Raw genomic sequence first — 19,015 nt, 5'->3', positions numbered from 1 at the left:
ACGCCGGCCAGTTCATAGCTACAGAGTCGTAAAGTTTTATTTTTAAAGAGGGGGACGGAAAGGACTTGTAAAGTTTTTTTTAAAAAACATTTTTTGTTTTTAAATAAAGGAATTAACTTCTGCAAAACAAGCAATCAGCAGCAGAATGCACGAGGCCAGGAGCGAGATCCCCCGAAGCGCCGGGCGCGGCTGGGAAGTTTTGGGGGCGCGCGGGGCGGTGCCGGGGCCGGGGAGGAGGCCCGCGGTTCTGGGGGCGCGCAGTGCGGGAGTGCGCGGCCCCTGGGACTGGGAGGGGTCCTGGGAGGGGGCCGGAGGCGCGCGGCTCTGGGGGCGCGCAGTGTGGGAGCGCGCGGCCCTGAGGATGGGGAAGGGGCCGGGAGGAGGCGCGCGGCTCTGGGGGCGCGCACTGCAGGAGCGCGCAGTGGCGAGAATAGGGCGGGCCGAGGTTCGTGGGGGGAAGGCGCGCGGCGCCCGGGAGAGGGCGGGCCGGGGCGCGCGGGCCGGGGCGGGGGCGCGCGGGGCCGGTCGGCGCGCGGGGGCGGCGGGCGCGGCGCTGCCAATCGCAGACAAAGGCCGCCCCAGTGAATCATGTGGTGCTGGGGGAGGAAGTGCGGCTTGTTTTCTTTCCTCCAGTCTCGGGGCTGCGGGCGGAGCGCGATGCGCAGAGACCCCCGCGGGGGCGGCGGCGGCCGCGAGCCTCGATGAGGCCAGAGCGCCCCCGGCCGCGCGGCAGCGCCCCCGGCCCGATGGAGACCCCGCCGTGGGATCCGGCCCGCAACGACTCGCTGCCGCCCACGCTGACCCCGGCCGTGCCCCCCTACGTGAAGCTCGGCCTCACCGTCGTCTACACCGTGTTCTACGCGCTGCTCTTCGTGTTCATCTACGTGCAGCTCTGGCTGGTGCTGCGCTACCGTCACAAGCGGCTTAGCTACCAGAGCGTCTTCCTCTTCCTCTGCCTCTTCTGGGCCTCCCTGCGGACCGTCCTCTTCTCCTTCTACTTCAAAGACTTCGTGGCGGCCAATTCGCTCAGCCCCTTCGTCTTCTGGCTGCTCTACTGCTTCCCCGTGTGCCTGCAGTTCTTCACCCTCACGCTGATGAACTTGTACTTCACGCAGGTGAGTCTCAGGCGCCGCTCACCTGGCGGAGTGGTCCCCGCGGGGCCCCGGGGCCAGGGGCGATGGCAGCCGCGGGGGCGGGTCCGGCCCTAGGGCTGAGAATGTAGGGAGAAGGCTCCGGCTCTGGGGTAGTCCGAATCCTGTCCTGCTTGCCGGCATTTCTCATAGGAAACTCCCTGCCATTCCCAAAAGGGGCGAGGAGAAGGAAGGGGAGGACTGAGGGCCGCCGGTCACTCGCTGCCCCTGGCTCCGCATCGTTTGGTGGGTTCGGGGCGCTTCTCCGTGCGAAGCGCTAAGCAGCAGCGCCTGCACACGCCAGTTAGTACGGATGGAAGGTGTGCCCCCAAGGGAGGCCTGCACTCTAGAATTTGCCCTCCCTCCCAAGGCACCTAACTACCGTCCTGGAAAGGTCCTCTCTGCACGTTAGCTTCCAGATTTGGGCCCGACACTGCTGTTTTGAGCGCTGGTAGGGTGGGACCGTGCTGTTTTTGATGAGATGTTTTGAACCTCCGGCTTAGGAGTTCTACTGAACTGCGGCTTACTAACTCATTCCACCAGATTGCTAAACGGCAGGCTGGGGTAACACCCAGCTTCCGAGCTGCTGCCGCTCATCAGACTTGCTGTCTGAGCTCATCTGAGAGGCCCCAAGAAAAGGCCATAAAAGTTGACTGGGGCTCTTTTACAGGCACACAAAAATCATTTTATGGGGCATATTATTCAATAAACTAATCGGAGAGTAGGTGAATTAACGTGGCTGCTGCTTTACTGATGATGATTGACTTGAGAGTGCAGTAATTGTTGAGCACTTTGCAAATACTTTGTAACGCATTGCACAAAGGTTTAATAACGCGGTGCGCAGTCATCATGGGCATCATCATTTCTGATTCCCATTAGTTTTCCAAGTACTAAGATATCAGTTTTCATTAGGACTCTGCCGAAGGGGAAGGCGCCAACAGTGTCACCTGGTGAGGGTAATTTAAGAACTGTCGGATGGGCAGAGACCCTGTGCAAGCAGGCATCTCATTCCTTTTAAGTGTCTTTTTTTTTTTTCTGAGAAAAAGTCACTTATTTTAAAAAAGAGGCCATATGCGGTGGCTCACGCCTTTAATCCCAGCATTGTGGAGGCGGAGGCGGGAGGATCGCTTGTGCCCCTGAGTTTAAGATCAGCCTGGGCAACATGGCGAAACTTCCTCTCTACAAAATGTACGAAAATTAGCTGGGTGTGGTAGTGCCTGCCTGTAGTTCCAGCTACTCAGGAGGCTGAGGTGGGAGGCCGAGCCCAGGAGGCGTAGGTTGCAGTGAGCGGAGATTGAACCACTGCACTCCAGCCTGGGTGACAGCCAGACCCTGTCTCAAAAAAAAAAAAAAAAAAAAAAGTAGGAAAAGGATTGCTCTGGTACAGTGGAAGCCACTGACTGAAAATTTCGAAGAAATACTTTTGGTTAAAAAATAGCGTATGCGATATTTAGTAGATATTATAATCTTTTAAAAATGGGTTTATGCTGAGAGACTTCTTTTTTTTTTTTTTTTGAGACGGAGTCTGGCTCTGTCGCCCAGGCTGGAGTGCGGTGGCCGGATCTCAGCTCACTGCAAGCTCCGCCTCCCAGGTTTACGCCTTTCTCCTGCCTCCGCCTCCCAAGTAGCTGGGACTGCGGGCACCCGCCTTGTCGCCTGGCTAGTTTTTTGTATTCTTTAGTAGAGACGGGGTTTCACCGTATTAGCCAGGATGGTCTCGATCTCCTGACCTTGTGATCCGCCCGTCTCGGCCTCCCAAAGTGCTGGGATTACAGGCTTGAGCCACCGCACCCGGCCGAGACTTCTTATAAGTCCAGCCTATCAGCATATTTTCCAGTCGGAGAGTAATGTGTATTGTCTGTCCAAGTACTACCTTTAAACCAGCAAACCAGTTCAGGCAGTCAGCTGCATTGCACAGACACTTGGGCTTTGTAATTGAGGTGGGCTGGTTCCAGCAAGATGCAAAAGACAGGTGAGGTGATGTAACCTCAAGAACTGTGGCAGTGGTGGTATTGCACATTGAGCTCTTTATATTTGTCCCCTTTTGGGGGGCAGTGGGGGAAGGGGAAAATGCAGGGAACTGCCACAGCTTTCTGGTAATCACATGCAAATTCTGAACTTAGAGCCGGATTAGGGGCTGGGCTGCACATTTTCTGCACTGTCTGCTGGTTGGTGAGTAAATGCTGAGCAAGGGAAAAAGTGACCAGGCAGACAGAGCCACTCCGGCCCCGGGGCCCATCACGGCCCTGTCTTCTTTGTATCTCCCAGGTCTGCGGGCACCACAGCAAAGAGCATTTCGCCTGAGGGCACAGGGTGGCTGGCTGGAGAAGGTGGCAGGTCTCCATCTCTGAGTGCTGGCATTTCAGAGCCTGGCAGAACAAAGCTATTTCTGGCTTACTGACAAAACTGTGATACTTCTGGGGAGTTGTAAAGTGGTCGGCCTTTTGTCGCCAACCCAGCTCTGCCTCCCATCTCCTCCTCTCCCCCTCACCCCCTCTTTCTCTTACACAAACCATTGGAATTACCTAAAGTGGGGAGCTTTAAGAATGACTGTTGCTTGGGCCTCCATCTCAGACCAAGTAAATGCGATTTTGGAGAAGGGGCTAACAGCTAACAATTCAGAAGTAAGTTTAAGAAAGCATACTTTTGATCTTGGCTTACTGCAACCTCTGTCTCCTAGGTTCAAGTGATTCTCCTACCTCAGCCTCCCAAGTAGCTGGGACTACAGGTGTGCACCACCATGCCCAGCTAATTTTTGTATTTTTAGTAGAGACAGGGTTTCACCGTGTTGGCCAGGATGGTCTTGATCTCTTGACCTCGTGACCTCATGATCTGTCCACCTCAGACTCCCAAAATGCTGGGATTACAGGTATGAGCCACCGCACCTGGCGAAGAAAGCACACTTCTCAGCAATTGGTCATATTTATTTTTACCAGAACTCTCTGAAGGAAGGTATTGATATTGTCCCCATTTTCCAGAGGAGGAAACTGAGGCTGAGAGGTTATAGATGACTTGCTGAAGGTCACACTGTCAGTGCATGGTGGAGCTGGGATTCAATGCACATCTGTGCTGAGTGTGAGGCTTGTCTTTTATGTACAGTATGTGAAACCTCTTTTTATTTTTTTTGAGATAGAGCCTTGCTTTGTTGTGATCTGGGTTCACTGTAACCTCCGCCTCCTGGATTCAAGGGATTCTCCTGCCTCAGCCTCCCGAGTATCTGGGATTACAGGCACCTGCCACTGCACCTGGCTGATTTTTGTTATTTTCAGTAGAGATGGAGTTTTGCCAGGTTGGCCAGGCTGGTCTCAAACTCCTGACCTCAAGTGATCTGCCCGCCTCGGCCTCCCAAAGTGTTGTGGTTATAGGCGTGAGCCACCACGCCCGGCCGTGAAACCTTTTAACAATGGGAAAACATACCCACCTCTAAATGCAACCTCGTGTTCTCCAGGAGCGCAAAATCGGGTTGCAGAGAATCAAAGTATATATACAGCACAGTTAAGGCGTAATTCGGAGCACTGAAGGGAATGGATATTGAAGCATCAGGAGACTTGAATGAGACATGAGTCCTCTGAGAAGAAGCAGGTGTCTCGAGGCTGAAGCTGGGTGGGGAGGAGGAGAGGATGGTGGGAAGGAAGCTGTGGGACAGTTTGGGAATTGGGAATGAACTGGAAGGGGAGGTCTGAGATGGGGAGGAAGCTTTTTCCGATTGTTGTCAGTCCTTTGTCCTTTTGCGGGGTCCCTGTACCTGGGCCTTACTCATCTCACCCTCCCTGGTGACCCAGAGGGCACTGTTACCCCCCAGCTGAGGCTCAGAGAGGTGGGAACGCTTGCCACACTACCCAGTCTGAGCCTCCATGCGATGCACGCGATGCTGCAGAACGCAGCCCCAGCTGCCCTTGGGTACACATCTGAGGGTAATGCGATCATGACTCAATTTGATTTACTTCCCGCTAAACCACTGCTTTTAAATTCTGCCAGGTTAAGTCTCTTTCCACCCCTAATGACCTCTTGGGCAGATCCTATGGCTTTCTAGTCATACTCAGTGATTATTATTTACTATTATTATTTTGGAATCTGGCTCTGTCACCCAGGCTGCAGTAGTGTGATTTTGGCTCACAGGAACCTCCACCTCCTGGATTCAAGCAATTCTGCCTCAGCCTCCTGAGAAGCTGAGATTACAGTGTGTGCCACCACGCCTGGCTAATTTCTGTATTTTTTAGTAGAGACAGGGTTTCACCACGTTGGCCGGGCTTGTTTCGAGCTCCTGACCTCAGATGATGCGCCCGCCTCAGCTTCCTAAAGTGCTGGGATTGCAGGTGTGAGCCACCGTGCCTGGCCCATACTCCTTTATTAAATCTTTACATCTAATTTAAAGCTTCTCCCACCCTGTCCAAGGCCAGCCAGGCGTCGAGCCGCAGGGCTTGGCGCAGAGGGTGTGCCCCATGCTCTCAGCCTCTCCCCTTCCATCTTCCCAGGCTGCCCAGGGGAGGGGCACACTGTCTCATGACTGCTAGCCTATTGGCCTCTGGTCTTGCTCTGGTGCCGCCTCTGTGGGTAACTCTGCCACGTGGCCACGTGGACATGATGGACTTCAGCTTCTTCCTAGCCCCATCTTTGGTCTCCTTTCCATCCTAATTCCTTCTTCAGGGGGCAGCCTCATGGCTTTAGGCCCCTTTTCGAAAAGCCGTTTTAGGGCTTTTTCTTAGAAAGCTGTGGGACCACTGAGGCCCCTCCACTCCCACTTGGCCACCTGGATGACAGGCTGGATGCCTAACTAGGGTCTGCTTTTCACTCCTTGCCTGCCTGGGGGTCCTCCTACCTGTAAAAATCCCAGGTGGAAGCAAGCATCACCCTCCAAGTGCCTGGTGCCTCCAGATCACCAGGGCACAGGTCAGGCTCCACCGGGACTCCATCTGCAAACAGTCCCAGCTCAGCAAGCGTCTGCCCGGGCCCCCTTCCTGCCCAGTCCCTGAGAGCAGTGCCCGTGTGTCTTTCTCCTTTCTGACCTGGGGTGAGGTGCCCTGCTGGTAGCAGGCTGTTAACTCTTTTTCTCCATCTCTACCTTCCAGTTCAGCCTGGGAACACGGGGAGGTAGCTGTGGTAGGACTGGTTCTTCTAACTCTCTCGTCTGTTTGCAGTGTCTGTCTCGCCCCAAATGTTTGGAACATGGAGTGCTGAGTGCCTGTTGTTTCCAGCTGTGGCTCCTTGTGCCAGCTTTGGGGAACAGCTGAACTTCTGCTCCCGGCTGCATGAGGAAGTGGTGGGACCAAGGCTTTGTACCAAGGCCTTTGACTCAGAGCCTGTTCTAAGCGCTGTGTCAAATCGCCATTTTAATGGGGACTTTATTTATTTATTTTTTTGTTTTTTGAGACAGAGTCTCACTCTGTCGCCCAGGCTGGAGTGCAGTGCCGCGATCTCGGCTCACTGCAAGCTCTGCCTCCTGGGTTCATGCCATTCTGCTGCCTCAGCCTCCCGAGTAGCTGGGACTACAGGCACCCGCCACCACACCCGGCTAATTTTTTTGTATTTTTAGTAGAGACGGGGTTTCACCATGTTAGCCAGGATGGTCTTGATCTCCTGACCTGGTGATCCGCCTGTCTCGGCCTCCCAAAGTGCTGGGATTACAGGCGTGAGCCACCACGCCTGGCCCTAATGGGGACTTTAGAGAGGGGCAGGACTCTGAAACCTGAGGCAGGCAGGGGTCTCTGCTTATGAGGAATTGTGGTGCCTTCCACCTCCAGGTTTTAGGGTAGAGGCTCAGAAGCAAAGGCGGTAGCTTCTGTGCCCAGGCAGCTCCTGGGCAGACAGGTCTGTGCCCTGCAGGGGCAGAAGTTGGTGTGACGGTGGGCTCGGTGACACCTCGGCAGCCATGTATCCCAGCCCTTCTTCCTCGGAATTCCCAGCCTGGAACTCAGACTCTCCAGGTTCCTGAGTTTGGCAGAAGGGAACAAGCTGGTTCAGCTCTGTCTTGGGCCCCATGACAAACTCCTGCCATTGCAGTCACATGGTTTGTGGAAGGAAATGGAGAAGCGAGTTCTCTCCGTGGGGAGAGGTGCTGTGATGAATGGACACTGATGTGGGAACTGAGACCTGAGGCCTTACCACGCCTTGGAGGGCAGATGGGAAGCTGACATTTATCAGGGTCTGTTCTCTTCTGAAACTCTGCTAAGGACTTCCACACCCTCCACTCAGCTGCAGCAGGGATGGTTCGTGAGTCATGCGGTCCTGTGGGATGGTGCCAGCGGCTCGTGGTGAGGGCCGCGGCTCATGGTAGGGGCAAACGGTTGGTGTTGGGAGCTTATGATGGGCACTAGGCCAGCAAAGCCTTATGAATCAGGAGGCAGCCCTGGGAGTGAAGGAGCAGGGTCCCTGGGTGCAGATCTGGGTTCCAATCTAGGCTTGGCCTCCAGTGTGGGTCCCATGGCCAGTTACCACCTCTCTGAGGCTGCTGCTTCACCAGGGAGGCAGAAACCGTAATACTCATCCCACGGGTTGGCGTGGGTTTAAGGAGATGCCGCATGTCCTGAATCCCTTTGCTCCTCTCCTCCCTTGGCTGAGATTCTCACTGTATGTTGCCTACAGCTCTGAACCCGGGCTCTTGCTTTGACACCCAGCCACTGTCCTGAAGGTCAGGTCTGCGGGCCGACCCTGCCCTTTTCCAGCCCACTGTGCCATCAAAATTACTTTTCCACCAAACAGCAACTTTTCTGTTTGTAAAACGGTGGTGACTCTTGGCACACCCGTAGGGAGCATGTGGCAAGCCTAATCGCAGTGCCTGGCATGAGAGCGGAAGGCACTGCGGGTCCAGCAGCCCAGCCCCTCCTTTGCAGATGAGCCGACCAGTGGAGGAAATGGTCCCAGGCAGCCCAGCCAGGTAGGGAACTAAGAGGCCCCTGAAAATCGAATCCAGGAACTAGTCCCCCACGCTCAGAAAGGGACGTGGGTGATTGCAGGAGAAAGGGGCTTCGGCTATGGCTCTTGGCAGTCAGTTTAGTCAAGACGTGTTTGTCAAATATGAGTTGTGAAGAGGGAAGCTTCTAGGCCTGTTGGTGATTGTGAAGAAGTAAGAGGCTTAGGAAACAGACAAGGCGGACCAAGGGGAAGGACTGTGCTCAGGCTGACCTCTGGGCCCCACACCCATGGCCTCAGCCCCTGGCACCAGCTCCCTGCAGAGCCAGCTCAGTGGGCTGATGGCCAGCCAGAGCCGTGTGTGCACCTAGGTGTGTACCTTTGTATGTGTCTGTATGTGCATGTGTGCCTGTGTGCACCTGTGTGTGTAGGCGCGTGCGTGCCTGTGCCTGTGTGCACCTGTGTGTGTGGGGGGTCTGTGTATGCGTGCCTGTGTGTATACCTGTGTGTGCGTGCCTGCCTCTGTGTGCCTGTGTGTGTGTGTCTGAGTGTTTGTGCATGTGTGTGCCCGTGTGTGTGTCTGCGCCTTTGTGTGCCTGTGTTTGTGTCTGTGCCTGTGTGTGCCGGTTTGTGTTTGTGTGTGTCTGTGTCTGTGTGTGCCTGTGTGTGTCTGTGCCTGTGTGTGCCTGTGTGTGTCTGTGTGTGTCTGTGTATGTCTTTGCCTGTGCCTGTGTTTGTGTGTGTCTGTGCCTGTGTTTGTGTGTGTCTGTGCCTGTGTTTGTGTGTATGGATGTGCCTGTGCGTGTGTGTGCCTGTGTGCATGGAAAGGTTTCCTTATTCTCATTTGGTCTGCCGTTCACCCGCAGCACCTCCCTGTAGGCCACTTTCTAAATGTACAGCCCAGTTTCCCGAGCCCTCTCCTCGAGCCGTGGCAGCGTGCTCTTCTCTCTGCAGCTGAGGCTGTGGCCTCATCAGTGCCTCGGTGATGCCCTGCCAACCGAGGGGGAACCAACTCCTGTGAATGCCCTCAGCACTCGGGAAACAATCAGGCCCCTCAGCACATTCAGCATCCAACCCCAGTGACCACCAGGAAGCCTGGACTTCCCCACGGCAGACGCTGCGCTGAGGCTGCTGCCACGGTCTCCATCAGGAGCGCCTCACTGTCGGCTCCGAACACTGTGCTCCTTGCAGGCTTTGCTAGAACTTCTTGCTCACCTGCCTTTCTGTAGTCAGACAGGCGGGAACTGGTAGTGACCAGCGGGGAGGCAGGGCCGGAGCACTGTCCTGAGGCTAGTGTAGGTTCTCAGGGGAGTTCCAGGGCCCAGCCATGGCTGTCCCGCTGCTGCTGTGCCCACCGTCTTAGCCCCAGGCTAGCTGTTCAGCATGGAGTGATGGGGAGTGGAAGGCAGGGGTCATGACAGTGAGGGGAGAGCTGCCCAGAGAGGAATATTTGCAAGATCAAAGGCCCCTCAACAAAATCTCACTGCAAGCATCTTAGGGTTTTGCAAAGAACAACGTCATGTGATCCCAGGAGCCGCTTTTGTCAGGCTGTTCCTGTTGGCCTTGCTTTTCCAGTGAGAAGAGGAAAGCCGGTTCCTGGTTGGAAGGTCTGTCTGGGTCCTGACATTTTGGCTGGCCAGTTCTCTCAGTACAGAAATAGCCCCAGCAGACTGTTTAGACAGTACCTGGGACAACAGGATTCCCTGAAGGCTGCAGAGGCTCGTAAATATTTCACTTTTTATGTTTCCTGCGGCTGAAGTTTAGAGTCCATTAACCTATGAGGACAGATGAAGCCCAAATGGTTTTACTCTGCAAGTGGGTTGATTACCTCAAGCTTATGTGGGTCAGGATTTTAGGCCTGTGAGCCACTATGGTCTCTGTTGCATATTCCTTTCTTGAGACGGAGTCTTGCTCTGTTGCCAAGCTGGAGTGCAGTGGCGTGATCTCAGCTCACTGCAACCTCCGCCTCCCGGGTTCAAGCGATTCTCCTGCCTCAGCCTTCCAAGTAGCTGGGACCACAGGCATGCGCCACCATGCCCGGCTAATTTTTGTATTTTTAGTAGAGACGGGATTTCACCATGTTAGCCAGGATGGTCTCGATCTCTTGACCTTGTGATCCACCCGCCTCGGCCTCCCAAAGTGCTGGGATTATAGGCTTGAGCCACTGTGCCCAGCCGCATATTCCTTTTTTTTTTTTTTTTTAAAAAACAATAACAACAGCAAATGCAATACATTAAAATGGTAAAAACCTTTCTTAGCTCACAGGCTTTACTGAAACAGCTTGTGGGATGGAGTTTGCTGACCCCTGGGTTAGGACAGACTCACTATTTGTCACCAAGATCCCCCTCCACCATCATCACCTTGACCATTTTTGCTAAGGCAAGTCAGAAACAGGCTTTGGTTTCTCTCATGGTTTAGAGAGTTTTATGCATTCAGTGAACAAGCTGTAGTGATCCCTACACAGGGATCACTACGGGGTGTCAGGGATCAGAGGTAGGAAGCTGGGATTTCTTCCCTGAAGGGCCAAGGTCAATTGGGAAGGACAGACATAGGTAGAAGGGAGAGGGCTGGGAGCCACCTGTACCTCTGGCACACAGGAGGGACCCTCACCATGGCTCTCTGGGCTGGGGAGGCAGTCTTGACATCATGTGATATTATCAGCTCACTCTTTCCCTCGATTTTTTTCTTTTTTTTTTTTGAGACGGAGTTTCCTTCTGTTGCCCAGTCCAGAGTGCAGTGGCACAATCTCAGCTCACTGCAACCTCTGCCTCCTGGGTTCAAGTGATTCTCCTGCCACAGCCTCCTGGGTAGCTGGGACTACAGGCGCCTGCCACCATGCCCAGCTAATTTTTGTATTTTTAATAGAGACGGGGTTTCACCACGTAGGCCAGGATGATCTCGATCTCTTGACCTCGTGATCTGCCTGCCTCGGCCTCCCAAAGTGCTGGGATTACAGGCGTGAGCCATTGTGCCTGGCCTCCGTCCTCGATTTTTAAATGGCACACACACATGTGAGGCTGAGCTACACAGTCTGCAAAACACAGGGTGAGAAAAAATCCCACACACGGTGGAGTCTGCTCCGTGGGCTGTTCCCACCCCATAGGCTACTCTCCCTGGCACCTTGGACTCGACTGCCACAGCTTCCTCGTAGCTGTCAGAGGTCATGTTGTCCCATCAGGCTGTGTGCATGAGTCATGGCAGATAAGGAGGGAAATGGGCGGGGTGTGAGCAACTTGGCGTGCCATGAGCCAGGCCCCATCAGGACCACACTCGTTTTCTGGGAAGACAGCACACATCTGTCTGTGCGAGAGGGCTGTGTCCTCCCAGCTTTCACAAAGCAGCATAAAGTTCAGCTGGAACATGGAGATTCATTTCATTTATTCAACAAGTGTTTTTCTTTTTTTAATTAAAAAAACTGTATTGGCTGGGTGTGCTGATTTATGCCTGCAATCCCAACATTTTGGGAGGCCGAGGCAGGAGGATCGCTTGAGCCCAGGAGTTCAAGACTATCCTGGGCAATATAGTGAGATCTCATCTCTACAAAAAATTAAAAAATTAGCCAAGCATAGTACCTGTACCTGTACCAAGCATAGTACATGCACCTATAATCCCAGCTACTCGAGAGGCTGAGGTAGGAGGATTGCTTGAACTTGGGAGGTCAAGGCTGCAGTGAGCCAAGATCGCACCACTGCATTCCAGCCTGGGTGATAGAGCGAGACCTGTCTCAAAAAAATGTATTGGGGCCAGGCACAGTGGCTCATTCCTGTTCCCAGCACTTTGGGAGGCAGAGGCGGGTGGATCACCTGAGGTCAGTAGTTCCAGGCTACGCTACCCTGGCCAACATGGTGAAACCCCATCTCTACCAAAAATACAAAAATTAGCTAGGCATGGTGGGCACCTGTAATCCCAGCTGTTCAGGAGGCTGAGACAGGAGAATTGCTTGAACCCGGGAGGCAGAGCTTGCAGTGAGCCAAGATTGCACCATTGCACTATAACCTGGGTGACAAGAGTGAAACTCTTGTCTCAAAAAGAAAAAAAAAAATGTATTGGGCTAGGTGTGGTGGCTCACGTCTATAATCCCAGCACTTTGGGAGGCTGAGGTAGGTGGATCATGAGGTCAGGCGTTCGAGACCAGCCTGGCCAACATGGTGAAACCCCATCTCTACTAAAAATAAAAAAATTAGCTGGGTGCTGTAGTGGGCGCCTGTAATCCCAGCTGCTTGGGAGGCTGAGGTAGGAGAATTACTTGAATCTGGGAGGCGGAGGATGCAGTGAGCTGAGAGCACACCACTGCACTCCAGCCTGGGTGACATAGCAGGACTCCATCTCAAAAGCAAAACAAAGCAAAACAAATAAAAGAAAGATGTATTGAAGCAAAATTGACACAATATGAAATTAACCATTGAATGCTTGCAGCTGATTGATGTTCAGCACATTCACAGTGTTGCGCAGCTGTCACCCCATCTAGTTCCAGAACATTTTTATCACCCCCAAAGGAAACTTTATGCCCATTAAGCAATCACTCCCCAGTCCCCGTCGCCCCAGCCCCTGGCAGCCACCCATCTGCTTTCTATCTCTGTGGATTTACCTATCCCGAGTATTTCATGTCAAAAGAATCATACAATGTATCTTCTTGTACATCTTCTCCTTTCACCTAGCATAGTGTTTTGAGGTTCGCCACATTGTAACATTTATCAGAACTTCGTTTCTTTTTGAGGTTAAATAATACTGCGCTGCATGAATAGAGACATTTTCTTTATCCATTCATCCGCTGGTGGACATTCAGGTTGTTTCATCAGGCGTGTTCGGGTGCTTGTTGTGCACCAGACACTGTGCAGACTGTTTGAGGTCAAACTTGATTCTCCCTCCGTGGAACTCAGCCTTGAGCAGGGAAAACAGACTTCATGTCAATGATTTCTCCCTTGTGCGATTGACTGGCTGATGTGACTTAGTGGCTGGCCTTACAGTAGAGATAGGAAGTGTGAGATGTTTTCAGGGGAAAAAAGAAGACTTACTTCATTCCTTCATCTCTGTGAGACCCCCCTCTAGGATACATGTTTTAAAAAGAACCAGTGGTTTTTGCTGCTATTTAAATGAAAGTCAAATCCAATTTAAAAATCTCACTGTAATGAAATCAAAATATTTCCCAAACCCAGATATTCACTATGAAGCAAACGCCAGCATGGCTGTGGAGGGAACTTCTTGTTGGAAGCCACCACCTGTGATTTGGGCTGTTGGGTTTCCACCCACCATGTCCTGGTCCTGCTCCTACGGCCCCTTCTTTGGATGCCAGCAGGAGGTGAAGGCCTAGGTTTAGGTTGACATAGCAGGTGTATTCTCACCAGAATCAGATTCTGGGGCAACCAAGTGGGCTCCTGGCTAGTCTTGAGTTTTGTGTGTGGAAGCCCCCAACCTCCATGTCCTCCTAGGCCCTGCTCCAGGTTCAGCTGGAATTTCTGGTCTGCCTGGTTTGTTCTCAGCGAATCATGGGGTCCAGACCAACATGAAGATGGAAGGGTGGTGCTGGGTAACCCCCACTCCTGCGCCGTGGGGCTATGCACAGCACGCGTCACCCTTCCTCCCAGGACACACGGCCTGTCACGGCTTTGACAGCATATATTGTGTCTTCCCCGAGTTCTCTCTGCTTGGGGTCAGCTAGTCCCAGTTTTTTTCATTATTCCTGGAGGAATGTGGGTGTGTCTCCTGCCATCCTGGTTGCTGTTCCCGAAGGCCCCAGTGAGCTGGGACAGTGTCAGGAGCAGACCAAGGCCCTACCCCTAGTGAGGAGCTTCCCCCATTACCTGCATGGCTTCCCCTCGAGGAGGCTGGATGGTCATTCTCTCGGTGGCAGGACCCAGGGAGCGTCATCTGATACCAGACATGTCCAGCAAGGGCAGGTGTTCCCAGGGCAGCCTAAAACCTCAGAATTCTCCTCACTTCTGAAGCAGAAAGTTATTTTGTGAGGAGGGGAAAAAAACAAACTAGAGTATTTTCCCTGTGAATTTATTTTGTAGCTTTTGCTTAATTAGCCAGCAAGAATCAGGGCACAATGGTATGACACCGTACACTGCCGTATGCAGCCCGGGACCCTCCTTTACAGGGCCATAGGGCCCGGCGGGCCAGCGCTTGCCACCGGGAGGAACGCGTCCTCTGTGCTTCTAAGGTGTCACCTTCCTTAAGTACATTTAGAACAATTAGGGGCAGGGCCCTGGCTGGTAAACTCTGAACTGCAATTTGTGGCTGAGCAGTTAAGAGACATAACAATGACGGTAGGGCCTTGTGTGGCCACAGCCCTTGTCCTTCCCAAGCCCAAAGAGAGAGAATCCTGCCAGGGAGGCAGGTCAGAATTATTTGCCTCCACCTCTGTACAGAACTGATGCCGAGATGGACTCCACCCAGGCAGTGGGCGGGCGGGCAGGCCGGTGCGCTTCTGTGGCTGAAGCGGCCGGGCCGCAGCCGTTCCTGCAGGGCTTCCAGGGCGGAGGACATGGGCTGCCCTGGAAGGAACTTCAAGTCATGGAGCTGTCAGAGTAGAAGCAGCTTAATGAGTATTTGTCCTAATGCTTTCATCTCGTGGATAGACACTGAGGCCTGGAAAGGTCAACGGAGCTAACCAGGAACCGGCAACATAGGTTCCTGGGGGTTGACCAGCCTTGCCCCTGAATCCAGGTGCTCAGGGGACAAGAGACAATTCAGAAAAGCAGGGAGACTGAAGGACGGCCTTTGGTGTGGCTTTCGGTTGACTTTGAGAGCCACAAAGGGTGTGGGTGGGAGGTGTGCTCTCTAGAGTCTAGCCTCCTCGCGGGCTGCTGCTGGGCTGACTTATCCATGTGGGGGCTCAGGGCCACCACGAGTTCTGCCTTCTGGGGGGGGCGGCCTGCATTGGTGCAGTTGGATGGAGTCAAGCTGTTTATGAGGACAGGAGGCTCTCATGAGCCGATGGAGGGGTGAAGGAGGGGAGAGGTGCTTGCCGCCTGGAGAGCTGGGCTGCTGGGAACAGGAAGGAGAAGAGGAGCTGTCGGGAAGGAGGGCAGCGAGTGGAGATGCCCTTTATCTGTAAAGGTGAAGACCATTATCCATTATCATTTATGAAATGAGGAATGCCTGTGAGGACTGACAGTAGGGACATTTTGGGTGGGAGCTGAGCTCCTGTGTCGTGGGGTGCACATACACAAACGCGCACACATACACACACGCAAACACACACGTACACACCTGAGGAAGGATCGTAGGTGCCAGGTGAGCTGAACAGGACCATGCAGCGGAGCTCTCAGGAGGGCCAGAGAAGGGTGCGAACACATCCAGGGAGCTCTGAGGTCTACAGAAATCCAGAGAGGCAATCATGGTTGGCCTCTGATCACATGGGAAGAAGCTTACTGAGGTCTGGGGGCCCACATTCCAAGGGCCAGCACGAGGCTGGGAGCAGGCAGGACCAGCTTCTTAGGCCACTGCTTGCCATGGTCAAAGGTGGGAGGGGATGCTGTGAATACCTGACCCTGCATTCCAGTGACCCCTCTCACACCTGGCCAGCCTGGGACACAGACCAGGCACACCTTGGCTTCAGGCCACCGCCTCCCAGAACTTCATGGCATGGACAGCGTGCTTGCTTGCCTTTTCTGGCCAGTTACCTTCACTGCCATGGACACAGGACTATGAGTGGGGCTGCGGTGGTGGTTATCCAGGTCCTGAGTCCCTGGACCTACAGCCCACAGCTGACATTTGGAAGAAAAGAACATCCTGACGCAGGTCTAGAGGCTCTGCCCTTGCTCGCAGTGTCTTGGAGACTCAGCCTCAAAGGCAGATCCCCTCCCTGCCGCAGAGCCCCCTTGTGTATCTTCAGGGAACCCTGCAGAAAGGAGGACTCCGGTGTCTGGATTTCGGGGACTCTGACTGTCTTGTCACCCTGCTCTGGTGAGTGAGGATGCTCAGCATATGGGAACAGACTGAAGCAGCTGACTAATGACTGTTGCCTGGGAGACCAGGGCCTTGGGGTTTGCATAATTTCCCCAATATATCAGGAAGTGGGTAGCGCAGAGGGACCAGGAGAACAAATACCGAATGCGTCAGTGGTTCTTAACCTTTTTGAGATGAAAGTTCCTTTTATGGTTAAGAAAGCATCTGTGGTCACAGTTGGTAGTAGTTGTGCATTTAGAATCATGGTTTGGGAAACATATGTAAGGACTAATAATACCAACAGCAGGGGTTGCAGCCACCCACGTGGTACTTATTAGGTGGCAGGCTTTTGTCTAAGTGCTCTGCATGCCTGTCAATTCACCAAACACTTACGAAAACCTGGTGGATGGTGTTATTAGTCTCCTTTTACAGATGAGGTACTTGAGGCACAGAGGGGATAGGTGACTTTTCCAAGGCCACACAGCTGACAATTGGTGGAGCCAGGATTCAAGCCCTGGTAAGCCAGCTGCAGATTTCCACACTCTTAACCATCCTTCTGTGTCCCTCTGCCAGAGAGGGCTACACAGCTATGGCCTGTTATATAGGAGTAGTGTCGTCTGTCAGTATACATGGGGGACTGGTTCTAGGACCCCCAAGTATGCCCAGACCCCCACATACTCACATCACTGCAGAACTGGCATATCCAAAGAGTTGGTCCTCGTTATACTCAGGTTTTACATCCTGAGAACATCATAGTTTTGATTCCCATTCAGTTGAAAAAAATCCATGTATAGGTACACCCATGCGGTTTAAACCCATGCTGCCCGCGGGTCCACTGTGCTGTGCCTTATTGAAGACGCATGAAGTAGACCTGTGTGTATCAACATAGATATATTCCAGACATCTAATCATGGGGAATAAACAAGCTGCAGAAGGCTATGGAAGGTATTAATGCATTCATATGAAGTGCAAAACCGTGCCGGACAGTACACTGTATGGTTCATGAATACAGGTGTACCTAGTGAAAGCCTGCCTGGGCTTAAAAACACCAAATTCAGGATAGTGATTACTTTCCTGGGAGCCAACGGCACCAGGAGGGGTAGGCTGGGAGCTCCAGCTGTGTCATTTTTATTTATTAAACCACAGCTGGGGCCAGACATGGTGGCTCACGCCTGTAATCCCAACACTTTGGGAGGCTGAAGTGTGCGGATCACGTGAGGTCAGGAGTTTGAGACCAGCCTGGCCCACATGGTGAAACCCTGTCTCTACTAAAAATACAAAAATTAGCTGGGTGTGGTGGTTGGGAGGCTGAGGCACAAGAATCGCTTGAACCCAGGAGGCAGAGGTTGCAGTGAACTGAGATGCTGCCGCTGCACTCCAGCCTGGGCGACAAAAGTGAAACTCTGTCTCAGAAACAAACAAACAAAACATAGCTGGAGCAAACATGGTGAAGTGTTAAGGATGGAGTGCTGGGTGCATGAGTATTTGCTGTTATTTCTTTGTATATACATAAACGATTTTATAATATAAAATTTCAACTTGCCATGCATTTGTAACATTTTCAAATGAATTTGCACACATACGTTTTGAACCAGCATGTGTGATAGAGACTGTTTTTTTTTTTTTTTTTTTTTTTTTTTGTTGAAACGGAGTCCCGCTCTGTCGCCCAGGCTGGAGTGCAGTGGCCGGATCTCAGCTCACTGCAAGCTCCGCCTCCTGGGTTTATGCCATTCTCCTGCCTCACCCTCCCGAGTAGCTGGGACTACAGGCGCCCGCCACCTTGCCCGGCTAGTTTTTTTTTTTGTATTTTTTTAGTAGAGACGGGGTTTCACCGTGTTAGCCAGGATGGTCTTGATCTCCTGACCTCGTGATCCACCCGTCTCGGCCTCCCAAAGTGCTGGGATTACAGGCTTGAGCCACTGCGCCCGGCCGAGACTGGTTTCTTTAGTCTGGAGTCTGCTTGGTGCATTCAGAGTTTCAGACCCCCTCATTTACTGCGAGGATCTCCTCAGGGGTCTCAGCCCACAGGCAGGTAGGATCAGGATGCACCCCTTTTGAGGATAGGGGGATTATGAAGTGTCCAGAGAGTGGTGGCACAGAAGTGGAGACACTAGGGTGTCCAAATGTGGCTCCTGGCTTAGGGGAGATGATTTATAAAGTAAAATGGCTACAGAGATTCTGAATCAAGCACAGTTTAGAAGCATCGTGCTTCGTTGGCTCATCACAGGCACTGCCGCCAGGGACATTGGAGGTGACTTCTGTTGAGTTTTGCTGACTGCACAGGAGACACTGTTATACCCACAGAGAACAGCAGGGGACATTTCTGCCAGAAACATCACTATGACATAGTAAAAATGATTGTAACCCAGCAACTCAGGAGGCCGAAATGGGAGGATCAGTTGAGTCTAGGAGTTCAAGACCAGCCTGGGCAATGTAGGGAGACATCATCTCTAAAAAATAAAATAAATTAGCCAGGCATTTGGGCTGCACCTGTGTATAGTCTCAGCTACTCAGGAGGTTAAGGCAGAAGGATCCCTGGAGCCCAGTAGGATGGAGGCTGCAGTGAGCTATGATGGTACCACCGCACTCCAGCCTGGGTGACAGAGCAAGACCCTGTTTCTTAAAAACAAACAAACAAACAAAAAGATTGTAAGACAGCAAATGTCAACTTGAGTTAGTAGTTGAAAAAAATAGGCTGGGCGGGGTGGTTCACGCCTATAATCCCAGCACTTTGGGAGGCCGAGGCAGGCAGATCACAAGGTCAGGAGTTCAAGACCAGCCTGACCAACATGGTGAAACCCTGTCTCTTTCTGTATTTGTAAAAATACAACAATGAACCAGGCATGATGGTGGGCTCCTGTAATCCCAGCTACTTGGGAGGCTGAGGCAGGAGAATCGCCTGAACATAGGAGGTGGAGGTTTCAGTGAGCCAAGGTCGTATCCACTGTACTCCAGCCTGGGCAACAAGAGCAAAAGTCCATCTCCAAAAAAAAAAAAAAAAAGGCAAGCAGGAGTTCAAAGGGTGGGAACAAATCAGTGACGCGTGAACAGACTGATTTATGAGGGCAGGGGCCAGAGTCCAGCAGCTGCTCAAAGGCCTTTCTGCTTCTGTCAAAACAAGTACGTCACATGCAGAGTTCTAG

At 52.7% G+C, this 19,015-nt stretch overlaps 1 protein-coding gene across 1 annotated transcript in view; it reads left to right on the top strand.

Moving 5' to 3' along the window:
- Positions 1-493: 493 nt before the first annotated feature.
- GPR137B (G protein-coupled receptor 137B) overlaps positions 494-19,015 on the top strand; it is a 75,778-nt gene continuing 57,256 nt past the window's right edge. The window contains exon 1 of the mRNA XM_033198281.1: positions 494-1,115. Coding sequence (XP_033054172.1) covers positions 702-1,115 — 414 coding nt within the window. The 5' untranslated portion in view covers positions 494-701. The remainder of the gene's footprint in view (positions 1,116-19,015) is intronic.

The sequence above is a fragment of the Trachypithecus francoisi genome, unplaced genomic scaffold (genome assembly GCF_009764315.1).
Source record: "Trachypithecus francoisi isolate TF-2019V2 unplaced genomic scaffold, Tfra_2.0 Lachesis_group5, whole genome shotgun sequence".
In the NCBI taxonomy this organism is placed as follows: domain Eukaryota; kingdom Metazoa; phylum Chordata; class Mammalia; order Primates; family Cercopithecidae; genus Trachypithecus; species Trachypithecus francoisi.
Note: the sequence above shows the minus strand (reverse complement) of the source record. Positions and strands in the feature narration are given on the sequence as shown.